Source organism: Pteronotus mesoamericanus, unplaced genomic scaffold (genome assembly GCF_021234165.1).
Source record: "Pteronotus mesoamericanus isolate MK-2021 breed Mesoamerican mustached bat unplaced genomic scaffold, CSHL_Meso_final contig_24, whole genome shotgun sequence".
In the NCBI taxonomy this organism is placed as follows: domain Eukaryota; kingdom Metazoa; phylum Chordata; class Mammalia; order Chiroptera; family Mormoopidae; genus Pteronotus; species Pteronotus mesoamericanus.
The window spans coordinates 10,062,951-10,080,212 of NW_026555100.1; the positions used below are offsets into that span (position 1 = coordinate 10,062,951).

The 17,262-nt window shown below is 39.4% G+C and overlaps 2 protein-coding genes across 7 annotated transcripts in view; one reads left to right on the forward strand and one right to left on the reverse strand.

Annotated features, from left to right (window-relative positions):
* Positions 1–165: 165 nt before the first annotated feature.
* HNRNPH3 (heterogeneous nuclear ribonucleoprotein H3) lies at positions 166–11,823 on the reverse strand. Of its 5 annotated transcripts, none has more exons than XM_054572703.1 (10): positions 11,623–11,823; positions 6,543–6,677; positions 5,886–6,024; positions 5,196–5,380; positions 4,661–4,747; positions 4,240–4,355; positions 3,008–3,143; positions 1,844–1,939; positions 1,655–1,747; positions 283–1,544 (listed from the first exon to the last, which is right to left on the reverse strand). In XM_054572703.1, the coding sequence occupies exons 2-10, from the start codon at positions 6,652–6,654 to the stop codon at positions 1,468–1,470; spliced, it is 1,041 nt and encodes a 346-aa protein (XP_054428678.1). In that variant the 5' UTR covers positions 6,655–6,677; positions 11,623–11,823; the 3' UTR covers positions 283–1,467. The 5 variants fall into 5 exon arrangements, with proteins under 5 accessions (XP_054428680.1, XP_054428678.1, XP_054428677.1 ...); XM_054572702.1 differs by having other exon boundaries at positions 11,642–11,781; XM_054572701.1 differs by lacking the exon at positions 11,623–11,823 and having other exon boundaries at positions 5,241–5,380; positions 6,543–9,671.
* The window catches only part of PBLD (phenazine biosynthesis like protein domain containing), a 42,418-nt gene continuing 36,098 nt past the window's right edge, over positions 10,943–17,262 (forward strand). The window contains exon 1 of one of the 2 annotated variants that reach the window (XM_054572708.1): positions 10,943–11,088. The gene's annotated coding sequence lies outside the window, so the exon portion shown is untranslated. Of the gene's footprint in view, positions 11,089–15,231; positions 15,253–17,262 lie in introns of those variants that run through there. The other variant, XM_054572709.1, reaches the window with a different exon arrangement.

Consider the following 17,262-nt stretch of genomic DNA (forward strand, 5'->3'; position numbering starts at 1 on the left):
ACAAGACAATGTTTCTTTACCCCTTCCTCTCTCTAAAAAAGCAATGAAAGTATGTCCTTGGGCGAGGATTAAAACAAGGGACATGAGACTAATATTTAAATGGTAGTTAAGGGAGTGAGTATAGGCATTAAGATTCATCATTGCTTTAGCAGATAAACTCCATTTAGGCCATCACAGCTACCGTCTCTAAAGCAGAAATCACTCTTTAGGAGTCACTTTGACTAATCTTCAGTTAGACATATTTACTACTTTTGATTTAAAATCAGAAATTGACACAAAGCATTCTAGGACAGACGCCATACTATTATCTCCCACATTGATATTTATTACATTAACATTTCTAGCAAAAACAAATAACAAGTTCAGTAACTGAATTCACATTAACAGGTTTCATTTTGATCCATTAGCCAATTTGGAAAAAAGCCATATTGATCAAAGGATTAAAAGTAAAAAGCACCTTTTCCTTGCTACATATAGTTTTTGTTTTTTTTTTTTAACACAATGGCTCTAAAACTCCAAACAGATAGCAGATGAAAAACCCAACTGTAGGACTATCATTTTAAGACAACATGGACTTCTGTTACATTTTTAAAGTATTTATACAGATATTAAAAAACAACAAAACATATGCTTTAACTATTGGGTTGAAAACTGAAAATACATCTGTGAGAATTATACTCCACAGTAAATACTTTTGTACTGAATTCTCAATTCACTTCTAGAACCTTAACCTAGTCTAAGACATTTTTGAGATAACTTACAACTGTCAGTTTTTGGAAACATTTTTTTGGTACTTCAGTCAAGTGCTGAGGAGATTTTTAATTCTAAAATCTAGGGCTAGAATTTAATGTCCAACATTGCTATCCTTGGGCAACACAATTATGAATATTCAGAAACCCAGATAACTCTCATTTAGATCAACATTTCAGAGCTATGCCTGATAAGTGACATTTGAAAAACACTAATATAGAATTAGCAGAACTTATACTCCTGAAACCATCTAAACTCATCTTTACGTTTTGTATTTACAGTATTGTCCAGGAGAAATTAAAAGTTACACTACTTTTCAAATTCTATTCCAGGTGTCTGCTTATTAAGCCTTGCAGACTATGTAGAGGTGAACCACCATCCTCTACAATCACTGTACTACTACTTGTAGAGCTAATAATAAAATACATCAACCCAAAGCTTATGAAAGCAGCTCATCCTTAGGAGTAACTAGTATATAAAAAGTATCAACATCAGTGGTTTGAATATAAAAATTTATTTTTAAGTCAAAGTATGCAACAAATAAAACCTACAGAAAACAGATTTTCCCATCACAATCTGTTGCTTTACCAAATAATATTTTGAAAACACATTCCTTCAGTCATTATAAAGTTCTTAAAATACAAAAGAAATTAAATCTGTAAGAAAGTCTAGTAGACCAGATGCTGTTGTCAGGACTATTATGTTGGTGGTTATGCTCTAATACATTCCACGCCATCCACCTCCACTCATGCCACCTTGCCCATAGTAACCTCCACTGCCTCCACCACCACGACCTTAGGGAAAAGACATTAAGAATTGTTTAGTACGAGGTATCAATGTAGAAGATAATCTGTATCATTTATGAGGACTAACAAACTGAACCAGAGTAACCAAAGACACTTACCATAACCACCCAGGCCATCAGGGGTCCCATAACCTCCACTGTAATTGTTCCCCATTCCCATTCTTCCAACAGATCCGTAACCACCCTGATTATCTTAAAAAAAAAAAAAAAAAAAAAAAAAAAAGTAAATTTTTTTTGAGGTTGACTGCTAGGTATCTAACTCCACTTACTTAAAAAAACTTTACATACCCATTCCATCTCTGCCATAGCCTCCCATTCCAGAACCTCCCATTCCAGAGCCACCTCCAGGAGTGGAATTCAAGAAGAGTTCAATGTATCGATGTTCTTTAGAAAAAAAGTAACAGAGGAGAAACAATGGATTAAATTTATCAAAGCATAATAAAGGCCAATATTAATCTAAATGTATGCTTACAAATTCCAAGGGGAGTAATAAGATGAATGGTGAACAGGGCTAAAAACCAGATTTCTTTCAAACTGTATAGCCTTAAACAAGTAATATTTGGGGCCTCAGCTTCTTTATCTATAAAAAGAACTGATTCTTTATTTCAGAACCAGCTGGTATACTTCTTAAAAATAAGATTCCAGGCCCAATCAAAGAACTGTTAGAATCTTAAGAGTAGTGTGCAAGAAAACATTTTTAAAAAAAGATTTTATTTATTTACTTTTAGAGAGAGGGGAAGGGAGGGAGGAAGAGAGGGAGAGAAATGTTAACGTGCAGGACATATATCAATTGTCTGCCTCGCACACACCCTGAACTGGGGACCTGGCCTGCAACCTACATATGTGCCCTGACTGGGAATTGAAGCAGCAACCTTTTGGTTCTCAGGCTGGTGCTCAATCCACTGAGTCACACCAGCCAGGGCCAGGAGAACTTTTTACTAAGTACCAAGTGACTAATGTGTACCCAGATTTGGCAATCACTGGCTGAGATGAAATTTAATGGCTTAAAAACTGATTTGATGAATGCAAGAATAACTCACCCAAGTTTATCAATGTATAGGTTAAGAAGTGGTACTAATTGGCAAAAGGCATGGGAACTCAGTCAAGTGCATTTAACATACCTATTTCCCCCTTTAATAACTTTAGCTCTAAATTTGTTTAAGTATTAAGAGTGTGAATGAACACTTCAATAAAAAGCCCCCTAGAGTTGCTGGTTCGATTCCTGGTCAGGGCACATGACTGGGTTGTGGGCCAGAGGCAACTGATTAATGTATCTCTCATACATTGTGGTTTTTCTCCCTCCCTCTAAAAATAAATAAAATCTTAAAAAAAAAAAAAAAAAGAAAAGAAAGAAAGCGGGGGCAGCCACTCCCTAGAAAACTATTAAGGCCTGAACATTTAGAACAAGTTCACACCCACAAAATAAGATAGCATGCCAAGGCTACTACTTACGCATATTATTCTTATCTTTAGACATGGCAGCTACTGCATCTTCATGTGTCACAAACTCTACATCTGCTTCTCCTGTTGCTCTGCCATCAGCTCCAATATCAATGTGCACTCGTATGGGATTTAGTGGTGAGAAGAACTAAAGAGAAGGACCTGTTACTTTTCTATTTATATTACTGAAATTACCACATGCCTTTGTTTTTCCTTCTCCATTAAAACAAACCCTTCTACTGCCTTGTGTTGCAAGGCTAGTAATTTTATCAACTCCAGGGGTTCTAGGAATTTAGGACTATACACACTTAGGAAAACATAGAAATTATTCCCTTTCTAATATAAGGTAGGTAATACTAAATTTTAAAAGAAAAACATTTGTAATCCAGAAAATAGTTTATTCTAAACAGATGAAAAAGTCTCATACCCTACCTCTGAGAAGGAGAATAAGCACCATACCCGCACTCCCAAGAAAGGTATTTGAAACTGGGTGTATGACTCAAAAAAATGGAGTTTGATAAGTCTACCCAAATATATATGGATAGCTCCAAAAATGTATCACTTAGTTCTAATCAGAAGTTAACTAGGTTTAAGTGATCTGAAAAGGCACCTGGAACTTAGGCCAACTGGAGCTAGAGCAAAAATTTTCTTTAAAAGCTAGATAGTAAATACTCTTGGCTTTACAGGCTACTGGGAGCAAACTACTAAGTAAATGAATGTGACTGGATGGCCCATCAGCTGAAGATTGCTGATTCTCCGGCCAGCATGAAACCAACCAGTTTTAAATCAATAGCAGTATCTACTTCCATTACTTTCAGCTTCTGATCATACAGCCCAGAGAGCCAAACCAAACTACTTAAAACTTTTCACTTGTTAACAAATTTATACTTTCACAATTTCTACACAAGAGAAACAATGTTCCAGCCATCACTATTCTATGCTGTTCAGTCAGCTTTTACTGAGCCACCTGGTTAGGGCTTTCACTAAATTTTTAGCTGGACTTTATGAATGGAGCCTTTACTTGTTTGAATCCTATGTAGGTCAGCACACAACAGACACAAAAATATTCATGAACTACTGAAGGTATATAGATCCATCCATCATCCATCCATCCAATATATATTTTCACCTTAAAGGGATTCTGATATTAAAGCTATAAAGATGAGAACATTAAGAATGCTTCAAAATGTAGATACCAGGATTAGTATAAAACCACTAATTACTTAATTACAAAAATTACTCACATTAGCAATGTCATTTTCAGTTGCACGAAAAGGCAGTCCTCTCATATGTACAAAATGACCACCATGAAAACCTGAACTTGCATCACCAGCTCCACCATAGCCATGTCCTCCCATGCCTAAAGAAACATTTGCAGGTTATAAACTGATACACGTAGAAAAGCACTTTAACGGTTCTTCCCTATACATGTATTTTCCTATTCACACCGTTTTGACAAGCTCAAGAGATGTAACACTTATAATTGTTCTAATCCTCAAATGGAGAATTTACCACTAAGTATACATCCATATAAGGCCCTATGTAGCATGAACTAAAATATGCCCCAGCTGACTTTATGTTAAGTCATCTATACTATAACTAAGTGGTTGTAAAGCAAATACCAAAATTCACCTAAAACGAGTATGTTTTCAACATTGAGTTTACCTCTTCCATCTCTCATTCTGTCATCAAAGCCATCATTTCCATAGCCATAATTATTATAGCCACCATAGTCATCAAAACCTCCATAACCTGTGTAATTCGAGAAATACATGAATATACTTTAAAGAGATAAATTTTATAATGTAGTTTACAAAAGCATACTTTGTGGTAAGCAGTTTGGTTAATCATTACAAGTTTGCAACTCCCAACATGTGAAAACAGCAGTTAACACTTGGTAGAAATTAAAAACTTCAGAAGAATACATTTAGATATCAAAATTAATCCCCCCCCCCCCCCGTTATCAAACAGAAAATGTCAAAACATACCAATACCTTCATTTTAATTTCTGTGTATGTCATTTAGGGGCCAATATGTGCATCAATCAAGTCCCATAGCTGGCCATGGGAACTCACATTTTCATGAACAGGTTTTAAAACCTAGCAGGTACTGAAATTACTGCCATTTCTATATTTCTTGACAAAGTGTCAGGAACATTAAGAAAATGACAACAGAACCTTTGTTCATTAGATACACATACCACCATCATATCCATCACCTCCTCGTCGCATTCTGTCATACATACTTCCACGCCCAGCTCCATAATAACCCCCTCTTCCTCCTATTGGTCTATCATATGGTCCTGGTCGCTGGCCCAGCAATCTTCTTGGTGGATCATAAAATCCTTTGATTTCACTCCTGCTACTTCTGAAGATCTCAATATACCTATTTAAAAATGGTTTAAGGTACAGGTTTCAGCGTAAATGTATTAGAGTAAATAAGATATTGGGCAAAATGCAGTACGTTTTTCTACATCCAGATACATAACCCAATTTAAATTGCCTAAACACACCATAAAGTTAACATTTTTTACACCTTCAAACTTAAATAATTAATATTTAAGTTTTACATATACAAGTTAGTCATTTGAAATATATATTTTAGCTTTTCTTTAAGTACATGATAGGTGTTTAGAGAAAATAGTTGATTACACAAAAACATTTATCAAAACATCCTACAGAGAAATGGAAACAATCTAATTTTAATTTAATCAAACTATTAGTATTAATTCCCCACCCAAATCTGTAGTTTCCAAGTTAAATTTAGATAATTATCAATTCTTTTAAAACTACCCCAGAAAAATGTTACTGTTACCCCCCCACTTAAGCAATAGTGACCCACAACCCCCAAAAATAAAAATTTAACACCATCCCAAACTCTCCATCCCCACCTGTGCCCTATTCTTTCCTTGTGTTTCCCCAGAGCATTTTCTGCTATCTCCTTTGAAGCAAACTGCACGAAGGCCTCCCCTGTGCTTCTCCCCTGGTAGTCCATCGTCAATGTTATCCCATTTGGCACGATTTCCAACCCTTTAACCCAAGGACAAATAACCCCATCAAGGGGAACAGTGTTAAAGGCTGAAACATTCCCATCTGAATCAAATATTTAAAACAAGTCTAAACAAAACAAAACAAAAAATGCTTAGTTCCCCATCACCCCATAATACAAATGGAAGTTTTTTTCAAATATTGGATTACATAATTATTTTTGCGACCAGTGTCTTTTTTAAAATTATACACTCTAAAAGCCCACCTATATTACATTAAAAAAGCTCAAATCAAATTTAACTATGTTCCATATACTAATTCACGGTTCATTTCATCACACATATTACTCAATTAAGTTTTTTGCACAGTAGTTAGGTTTTACATATTCTACACATTCTGTATGGAATATTAACTGGAGCAAGTTTCGTAACTTTATACATTAACCAAGATATCACACTCAAATTAAAAAGTCCCCAAGCAACTGGGTTTTGCAAATTAAAAACTGAGTAATATAATGTAAAATTAAAATACTACTAAACTTTGACTAATACTAGAGGTACCTTGAAAGAACTGAACTATTTCCTCTTTGCTGCAACCAAATGGCAATCCACGAAGTCGTACTGTCCCATCACTAGCGTCATTTGGACCATTATGTTTCATAACCCAATCCATCTCAATACCGTTTGATTTAAACGCTATAAAAAAAATAAACAAGCACATAAAGCAGTCAATCAAAATATACTCATCAGAGGTACTGAAGAAACACCTCTTCAGTGGTGCACAACAGGAAATGTAACATACAGCTCAGTGACTCCAGTGACAATGCTACACAATACGATGGCAAACCACCTTTCTGTTTTGAGGTAGGCAAAAGGGGGGGGGAGGAAGGGCAGTGAAACCTGACCTCTCCCCCCACAAAAAAGTACTGAATTTCTAAGGAGCAAACATATACTGCTTAATTTTAAGAAAGCTTACATAATTCCTCTTAAGTCTTCAAACACTTCCTACTTCTCAACCCTGTCATTTACCATCAACTCCGCCTCTTCTTCATCTCTCAAATTTTCATTCATATTTTCCAGGTTTTATTATTCACTTGTACAGTTTTGCAAATTCTTTTAAACTTAACCACTCAAAAGTATGCATATAGTACCACCACCCACTCACAGTAAGCCAAAGTCAAAAGAACAAGTACTACTTTGATGTTGGAAGACATATCACAAAAAAATGTACATTTATCAGATGCACTATAATTCTGAACATAACAAACTGTTTTTTTTGGGGGGGGGGATTTTTTATCACTATTTAAACTAAATCTGATTCAAATACTCCACACCAAGGGTTAAGGACTAAAATTAGGTTGAATTTTAAGAATGGAGGTAAAAAGGCATTTCTGACAGTATCAGTGTTTTTTGAAGCCATCCATTTTGGAAGTTACTGGAGATAAGATATTAAAAACCAAGACACAAATTTTTTAAAATGACAATACCTTCACATTCAAAAAGTATTAGAGAGTATAATGAGGCCCTCTTTCCCCTCCAAAATGAACCCACCACCCTGTTCCCTTCCCAAGACATCCATCCTTCCTTTTAAGATACCAGAACACTTCAAAAAGGTTAATGCAGAAGTCCTTCAGCTGCAGAAACTTACCAGAGCTTACAAATTTCATTATGCAGCTGTAGGAATCCTACTCACCTGATTTATTTCAAAACCTTCCCTCACCACCTCCTCCCCTGTAAATAAAACAATTTGTTCACTTGATTCCTTTATGCTCAAGAATATTTCATATAAACAATATTCACTAATATTTAATTTCACGATTGAATTATCAGTGCAACTGTTAGGGGCAGCATCTGCAAAGAATAAAATGTTTCCCCCTAGATACCCATTTAAAAGCATTTAAAAGTAAGCTAAGTGTAGAAATTTCCAAATGTGGATATAAATCAAATCATCTCTGCATATGAATCACCTCTAGTACCTGTTGGTTTTTTTTAAAACCAAGAATCCTAGGTGTCACTTTAGAAAGATCCCAAATGGCAAGGATATGCATTTTTATCTGACATTACAACTAAGTCTCATGCACACAAATAACTAGTATGAACTTTTAAGAGAAACTGGGTTTGAGTCCCTGCTCTGTCACTCACTGGCTACTTAATTTAAGCAAATTACTTAGTTGCTGTCTCCAACTATAAAACACAACAGTGGTGCTTATACCTCACTGGACCATTTTAAGAATCCTTCAGTGCCTGGTCTGCAGCATGGTAACCACTCAATCAACAGTGGCCATTGTTGGATTTTACGGGGCCCTGCAGAACTAGTGAAATGTACCACTAACAAAATAACTGAACCTTAAAAGACAATAGGAAATAAAACTGTCACAAGCTTCCATGTTTCCTTAGAAACTGTCTAAAGCACAGAGGGAAAAAAAGAGGGTTTCTTTAAAATGCTTACTGTAATATATGTATATTTAGCTAGATGATTTAAAAATACTGTTCCAGTAGCCCTGAAAGCAGCCCCTAAAACTGTTTGGGGAACAAAGTTGAAAGACATTTTGAAGATCTACCATTTTCTTAAATTTTTAAGAAAATAGCACTAACCTGAGGAATAGCTGTTTCCCACAAAAGATGTTAAGAACAAAGTAAGGGAAAGTGGAGAAGATCTAACATCACATGCTACTGCCTCACAAAAAACTTAAAAACTTTGCAAAGCCAATCTGTTGTGAAGCCTTGGCCCCGTAGCCGAGCTGGTTAGAGCATCACCCCAATGTGCCAAGGTTGCGGATTTGATTTCTGCTCAGGGCACATACAAGAATCAACCAGTGAATGCATAAATAAGTGGAATAACAAAAATTAAGGTCTCTCTCCCCCTAAAAATCAGTTAAGTAAAAATTAAAAAATAGGTATTAATGTGGTGCTTTTTATAACATTTAGCACATGTCAATTTGAAGATACCATTTTGGGAACAGATTACTATAAGAATTCGCAAGCAAACTAGTTTTGACTTTCTGATCAGCCTATACCAATGAGATCTATATAAAAACAACGAAGTACTACCTTTATTTAAAAAAAACAAAACACAAAAACGTAAACACAATTTTAAATTGTGGAAAAGTTAACCAGATTTGGAAGAAACTCTTAATAGGGCAATTCTCCATCCCACATGCACTAAGCATACACAATAAAAAAAAGAAAGCACATTCAGCCTGACTGGTGTGGATCAGTGGGATGGGTACTGTCAATTCCCAGTCAGGGCACATGCCTGGGTTGTGGGCCAGGTCTTTCAAACAACTATGTTTCTCTCTCTTCCTCTCTAAAAATAAATAAAAATTAAAAAATTATTTAATAAAAGCACTCTGTTATTTCTTCAAAACCCCAAATTTGGGTCTAGAATTCTACTTACAAAACAAAACCAAGACGAACTCTAAAGGCATACAAAAAGACAATCTGCTTTAGTACCTTACTAAAGTGGTCTCAGAAACTACCCAATTTGTACTAGTTATTCAGGATAATCTAGCTCACTTTTCTTTGCAACAGCATTATGGCTAATCATAATTGTGTTTAAAAATTTCCAAGTGTTAACACCAATGAAAAATACCAGTAGTTGAAATTATTAGGATTTAAGTCTGTTCTGCATGAGACTTTAGCTTGTCAGAAAAAGCATCTAACAGAGGCCAAATGAAACAGAATTCCTGTATTGCAGAGATTATAACATCTTTTAAAGTATACGTAAAGGGTTTGATGCATGAATAAATAACTGTCTAAATGATAGCCCACTGGTCCTAAAAAATGAGAACGAACTCCACATTTTGGCAAAAAATTGGTGATATGTTTAAAATGGAAATTTTAAATTATTCTTTCCAATGTGTTTGTTCAATTTTAAATTAAAAAAGACACACCACTAATGGCTAAAGGATTATGAATGATTTCTTTTCCAAAGTTACCACATTCAGTTGGTTGTTTACTAATATGAGGCCACCAAAAATGAACATAGTTAATTAAAAATATAGAGACAATTACATGGATTTGCAGACTATGACGCAGACAAGGGCAGAGAAAAAGATTTCCAGGGCAATCCACTTAGAAAAGCTGTTATATCACAGATGTACTACCGTCTGCCTGTCATTTAAAGCTGGAAATGTAGATAAGGGACTTCTTGTAAAGATTGGTATGAAATTATCGGAAACTCTTATTCTGAGGCTTTGCTTGTCTCTTTCCTACCGTCGTCCTCAGCGAAAATTACCCACCCAGTTCTCCTGTGTTCTAAGGACCAAAAATCATCACACCGAATGCACTGCGCTTTCAGTTTGTCTTTCTGTTGAGTAGGCCTATGTTTTTGGTCAAAACATTACGGTAGCCACACACTACATAAAAAACATGCTTAGCTACCAAAAACCCCAACCCCAGTTGTATTTTAAAGTATTTTATACAGCACAACGCCAAGAATCTTCGCACAGTAACTCAATTCCCACACACACACTTTCGTCACCACTGGTTGTTTTAACTTTTTCCCAAATGCAAAACGCCTACTTCAGTTCTAACTCGGTATGCGCCAAACTACACAGAACTATTGCTATACCACCCACCCCGCCCCCAAGTTCAATAAGCTGTGTAACAGTTCACTGGGCCCAGACGACCTACTTGAAACATGCCCATTTCACATTCCTATTTGATAAGTCACCCACTTTTCTGTTTACAATTACCCACAAAGTCTTTACGTTCAAGCGTAAAAAAAACCCAAAACCACACAACAAAAAACCCTTTGGAAAATGAGTACGTACTCTTTTCGAAGTTCCAAACCTGGAATATAAGGGCCGTCTAAGCGTCCTTTATTCCTCCCCGGAGACTTTTCGTTTATCTAGCTGCCCTGGAGACCAGAGAGCCAGGGAGAGTACGCCCCTTCCCCCCCCCGCCTCCCCGTCCGGCAGCCAAGCCTGGCTTAAAAACCTTAGCCACCGGGCGGCGGAGTTACAAAGGAAGACCTCTGCCTGCCTCCTTTGTCCTGGATTTGGGAGTTGAGCGCCTTCGTCGCCATTGGCTTTCCTCCCCCAGCTCCAGCCTCTCTCATCTTGAAAATCTGCGTCAGAAGTCACTCGCAGTCCCGCCAGCCCAGGTATCGCAGCCGAGACTGCGGAGGACGGGAGGCCGCGGTGGGAGGCCAGGCCCATCCAGCGCCATTTCCATCGGGAGCGCGCCCGTCAGCCCAGATTCCACCCCCCCTCCCCGCGCCCAACTGCCCAGCGGTTCCCAGCTCGCTTCGTTCCCCACCCTCATCTCCGCCAGGGCGCTCTGACCACCCTTCGGCCTTCTAAAGCAGTTTTCGGAAACTGAGGGGCAAAAAGTAGAGAGAGAGGAAGGCGGGAAGCCGAGGCGGCCGCGCCACCGTACCCAAAATGGCGGAGGCCAAACCAGCAGGGAAAGGAGAAATGCTGGATGACCCCCCGCTTCGGGCCTCGGCTTCACTCACTTAATTTCACATTAGCATGTCCTCCCCCCGACATGCCGCCCTCCCCGTGAAGTGGGAGATCGCCTGGCAGGCGTAGCTTGGCCGCTTCCAAGCGGCGACCTCCACACTTCCCCCCCACCCCCTCCCAGTCTCTTGCGTCCTTCTCCCGACTCCGCTCACGAAACCACCAGCCCAACCTACCCCCTTTTACTTCAGATACCCTGTCAAACGACAGCAGCGCCGACTCCGGTGCTTGCGGGGTTCGGTCCAGAGGAAGAAGTCGCTCGCCTAGTGTAGCGCTCCCCACAACGGTTCTTCCAACCGTCTCCGGCGGGGAGAACCGCTTAGGGAGCTGCGCAGCAGAGCGAATGGCTTGGGGGGATGGGAGAGAGCGAACGAGGAGGGGTGGGTGGAGCGAGAGCAACCAGAACCGGCCGGCCCCGTTCTCGCGAGACGATAGTCGAGGCCACTTTGGCGCGGGCGACAAGTAGTACTCTTGCGCGCTGGTTAGGTGACTATTTGATGGAGAGATCCCTAAGCTGGTCCAGTTAGAGAAAACAGCGGAGAGTTCCTCCCTCCTTGCCTACTATACAACCATCAAGGTCTCAGAGCTCACATTCTGGCCTCTCTTGGAGGGTGAGTGGTAATAGTGGTCCTGCCAACGTGTTTTGAAGGAACAGTAGTGTCATAGTTTGGAAGAGTTCTCCGATACTCTGCCCCTCCACGAACAAATTCCATAAAGGCCCCGCCCTTACCCTAGCGTCACCTGCGTGGAAAAAGCGCCACGTGGTTGTGCCGCCAAACGGAACATTTTCCTTGTCCACCATGTTTGCATTATGCAGTAGATATAGCAGCTTTTCAACGCTGGGGAGATTCAGATGTCCACTAGCCCTGATTTTGGCCCTTGAGCTGGGGCTCCTTCCTTTGGCTCTGGTGCTGTCGGCACCGTCGTTCCCCAGTGGGTCTCGTCGAGGGGGTGGGGAGGCGGGAGAGGCTTCTTGATTGATTTCCTCCCTACCCGCGTTTCCCTACAAATCGTACCTCGCTCTCTGCTCTCGCCTTCTCATTCCTCTTGCCTTTCATGTTTCGCACTTTATAACCTGATTGACCGATTAGCTCCTCACGGCGGACTTAGGGTTGTTTTTCTAAATAGATCTTTGCATCTTTCAAAATTGCACGTACCAGTGACAGTAAGTTTTTTTCCCCCCCCCTACTTTCATACCACCAAGGTTCCTAGCGACACCTAATGGCCTTTTTTTTTTTTTTTTAAATTAAAGAAATGCAGACTGAATTTCTGGGAAGGGTGGAGGGCATTCCTGGTAAAGAGATTAACGCAAGTGACGGTCCAAACGTAGGAAGGGACGTGAAGAGACGGAGAGAAGGAAATGAGTATGAGCGCACGGTTGTTCCTGTAGGAAGTGTCGGTGAAACTAGCTCCTAGAGAACTTCAGTATCCAGTCAGACTGTGTAGTACGGGCATTGGGAAACTCGTAGAGGGTGGGATAGGGGCGCAAGGAGTGCTTGCAGCAAAGAAGCTTTAATAATTTTTTCCCCCATGAGATCTGGATTGTGTAGAGTGGACACAGGAAGCCAGTTACCTTCAGTTTCCTTATATTTAATGGCTTCGGTTACCTTATACGTGTTTCATGCCTTTATTTCATCCTCTCATCCTCAAACCTGCGTGGGACAACATTCTCATTCTCCTTCTCATATTCTCTCTCTCTGTCTCTCTCCACCACTTCTCTCTCTCTCCCTGTAGCATGGCTGCAGAAATGATGACCGGTGGTTAACCTTTACTCTTCTCTCCTAAGTTGCAAGGGCCCCCTCCTTTTGCCTTTTAGCTTGTGTCCTGATGCCCATTTCTTCTATGGTGTAGTACCTTCTACCTCTGACTTTTAAAAGAAATTTTCTCTTATAGTTTGGGGGTGGGGGGGAAAAAGACAAGTGTGAGACAGTAAGAATTGGTTAAGCTGTAGTGCTTGTAGTGCCTTCAGCCCACTCCTTCAAAATACCCCTCAGAAAAGGGGAAAGTTACAGTGTGGTATTCATTACTAGAGACAAAAACAAAACCAGGATAGTATATTAATAATAACTCACATTTATTGAGAATGTGCTTGAGCTAGGTGCTGTGCTCAATTCTCTGACTCTCTACAACTGTGAAATACAGTAATTATTATCCTCAATTTACAGAAAAGGTGCCTGAATTTTAGAAAAGTGGGGAAAAAATTGCCCAAGGTCATACATCTAGTTGCAGAAGCTAGCATTTGAACTCAAAAGATTTTACACCAGACTCCAGGGTCTTAAACAAACATCATTTGTAGGCAAACTTAAGTTATTTTCCTGGAACAGACACTGAAATTACCACCTCAGGAGACCTGCAGTTAACAATTCATTGGCTGGAGACTTTTGAACATGCCTGAAACTTGATGTTCTGGTGTTGCTGACACTCAGAGCACCCCCAACCTTTTTAAAATAATTGTATTAGTAAGACTCCAAGATCTCACACCTCAGATGGAATTCTTTCCTCATTTCAAGTCACTTTCCTACTTCATCCTTTCAGTCTTTCCATCTGATTTGGTAGGTGGAATTCTGTAATCCCTTCCACCCTTGCCTGAATTCGTATAATTTATTTACTGTCTGGTTGAGTTTGGCATTCTTTCCACATACTATTTTGTGTGGTTATGTGCCACAACCCTAAAAGCATTGTAATGACTTTCTACCACCACACCTTGATGTTTTCTTTGGCCATAATTTCCTTGTATTGTGCATTCTGCTGTTTGCCATTGTGAATGCTTAGAAAGAACTTGAAATTAGTACGTATATTCCTTCTGCTTTTTTATTATAGCAAGTAGGAAGTTTTGAGTTTTTAAAAAAGTTCACTATGTAGGGGTAAACATAATTTTTATTTGACTATTATTTTTCTTTAAAAAAAAAGGTATCAACTCATTCCCATTTGCAAGTTGAATCCTGTAAGTAAGGCTTGGTGAGACAGGCTCAGCACTGCTCCCGAGATCCCTTCAGAATTGTTTCCAGACGGATCTCGGTGGAATTGTTTCCATAGAGATGGTTAGCTCTAAGGGCTCCCAACGACTTTGGGGATTTTTTTTTTTCCTCTTTGTCTTCCATTCAGTCATTTCAGTGCTTTCCTATTAGCATAGAGATCAGAAGAACCCTGGAGAGGATCTTGTTAGAGGCCATAATGAGAGAAAAGATGAAAAAGGAGAAGGAAATACTAGTACCCACACCACCCAGGGGAAAACAAGACAGCAAACACGTGATCATGTATTACACCATAATGAGAGGAAAATTCCATGCAGAGCCTGAGAAAAAGAAATTCAGAAATCGAAAGAAATTGCACTTCTGGCAGAGGGAAGGCATATTAACTAAAAATTGGTTAAGATAGTTGTACACATACCCCCAAATGACATTCTAAACTAACATAAAAACTGGATTATCATCTTTTTGCCTATATGAAAAGTATATGAACTAAACATAGCAAAACTTCTAAGTTTCTAGGAGTGTGTCTAATTAAGGTAATGAATACCTTTTGAATACTAAGTCTGTTTTACTAACATTTTGTGAAATGCTTGTTCTTAGATTTATATTTCATATAGGAGTTCTGTTCAGAAAGTATCCAGCCATGCAATATGAAAAAGATTTTTTGAAGAAGATACAAGATACAAGAAACATTGTACATAGGACAATGACATCTCAAGTCCTCTTTTAAAGGAGGCACCTTGGGACCTCACACAGTTCTTCCAATTGCCATCAGCTGCCCTGTTACATTTTCCTGAATATCATCGATGATCTGAAATCTCTTTCCTTTCAAAGGTGATTTTAGTTTTGGGAAAAGCCAGAAGTCTCAGGGCACCAATTCTGGGCTGTAGGTGGGCTGAGTCACCTGGGTGATTAGATATTTCGCCAAGAAATTCTGCGTGAAATGTGATACATGAGCAGGCATGTTGTTGTGATGAAGCTGCCAATGACCAGTTGCTTATAGCTGCAGCCTTCTGAATCATCCAAATAGTTTCTGCGGAGGAATGTTCAAGCTTAATAATACAAAATTTGATGCAGATTTGGTGCTCTCCTGGCTCAGTCATTTTGAATATGATGGCCACACAGTACACATTCTCACTCAACTGGCGTCTACTGTCCCCACTGACTAGTACAGTGAAGTTGTCATAGTTCACACATGGGCATTCCAGTCCACTTTCCTTGGCTGCGAGGTCATACTGATGTCACACAAACCATTCTTGTTAAATTAACAATGGCGGGACTTCTTCAAGACAGACCCTGTATCGTCTTTATTTTAATTTTTATTAATAGATCTTTTATTGATTATGCTGTTACGGTTGTCCCATTGTTTTCTCCCTTTTAGTCCCCTCTACCGTGTACTGCCTCTCCTCTCAGCATCCCCCCCCCCACCATTTAGTTCATGTCCATGGGTCGTACACATAAGTTCTTCGGCTTCTCTATTTCCTATACTATTTGTAACCTCCCCTTGCCTATCTTCTACCTGCTGTTTATGCTGCTTATTCTCTGTACCTTTACCCCCATTCTTCCTCTGCCTCGATCTCCGTTTCTATGATTCTGTTCCTGTTCTAGTTGTTTGCTTAGTTTGTTTGTTTTTAGGTTCAGTTGTTGATAGTTGTGAGTTGGTTGTCATTTTACTGTTTATAGTTTTTGATCATCTTATTTTTCTTAGATAAGTCCCTTTAACATTTCATATAGTAAGTGCTTAGTGATGATGAACTCCTTTAACTTGACCTTATCTGGGAAGCACTTTATCTGCCCTTCCATTCTAAATGATAGCTTTGCTGGATAGAGTAATCTTGAATGTAGGTCCTTGTCTTTCATGACTTTGAATACTTCTTTCCAGCCCCTTCTTGCCTGCAAGGTTTCTTTTGAAGAATCAGCTGATAGTCTTATGGGAACTCCTTTGTAGGTAACTGTCTCCTTTTCTCTTGCTGCTTTTAAGATTCTCTCTTTATCTTTCATCTTGGGTAATGTCATTATGATGTGCCTTGGTGTGTGCTTCCTTGGGTCCAACTTCTTTGGGACTCTGAGCTTCCTGGATCTCTTGGAAGTCAATTTCCTTGGCCAAATTGGGGAAGTTTTCCTTAATTATTTTTTCAAATAAGTTTTTAATTTCTTGCTTTTCTTCTTCTCCTTTTGGCACCCCAATGATTCGGATGTTGGAACATTTACAGTTGTTCCAGAGGTTCCTAAACCTTTCCTCATTTTTTTTGAATTCTTGTTTCTTCATTCTGTTCTGGTTGAATGTTTATCTCTTCCTTCTGCTCCCAAACGTTGATTGGAGTTCTGGTTTCCTTCCCTTTACTGTTGGTTCCCTGTATATTTTTCTTTATTTCACTTTGCATAGCCTTCACTTTTTCCTCCATTTTTCGACCATACTCAACCAATTCTGTGAGCATCCTGATTACCAGTGTTTTGAACTGTGCATCTGATTGGTAGGCTCTCTGTTCATCGCTTAGTTCTATTTTTGGAACTTTGATCTGTTCTTTCACTTGGGCTATATTTCTTTGTGTCAGCCCTCCTGTTATGTTGGGAGGGGCAGAGCCTTAGGTATTTTCCAGGGTGGGGCACCCAGGTCGCTGAGTTGTGATGCTGTGTGTGTGGGAGGGGCCGAGAGGGAACAATGCTGCTTGCTTGGCTCTCCACCAGCTTTCAGTTGCTTCCCCTGCTTCCTACAAGCAGATTAGTCCCTTCTAGTGCTGATTCCCTGGTTGGTGGGTTTGAGTACGTTCTAAGACCCTATGGGTCTCTCCAATGGACTCTCCTGTGAGGCTGGGAGTTTCTCCTTCAGCCTCAACTGCCACA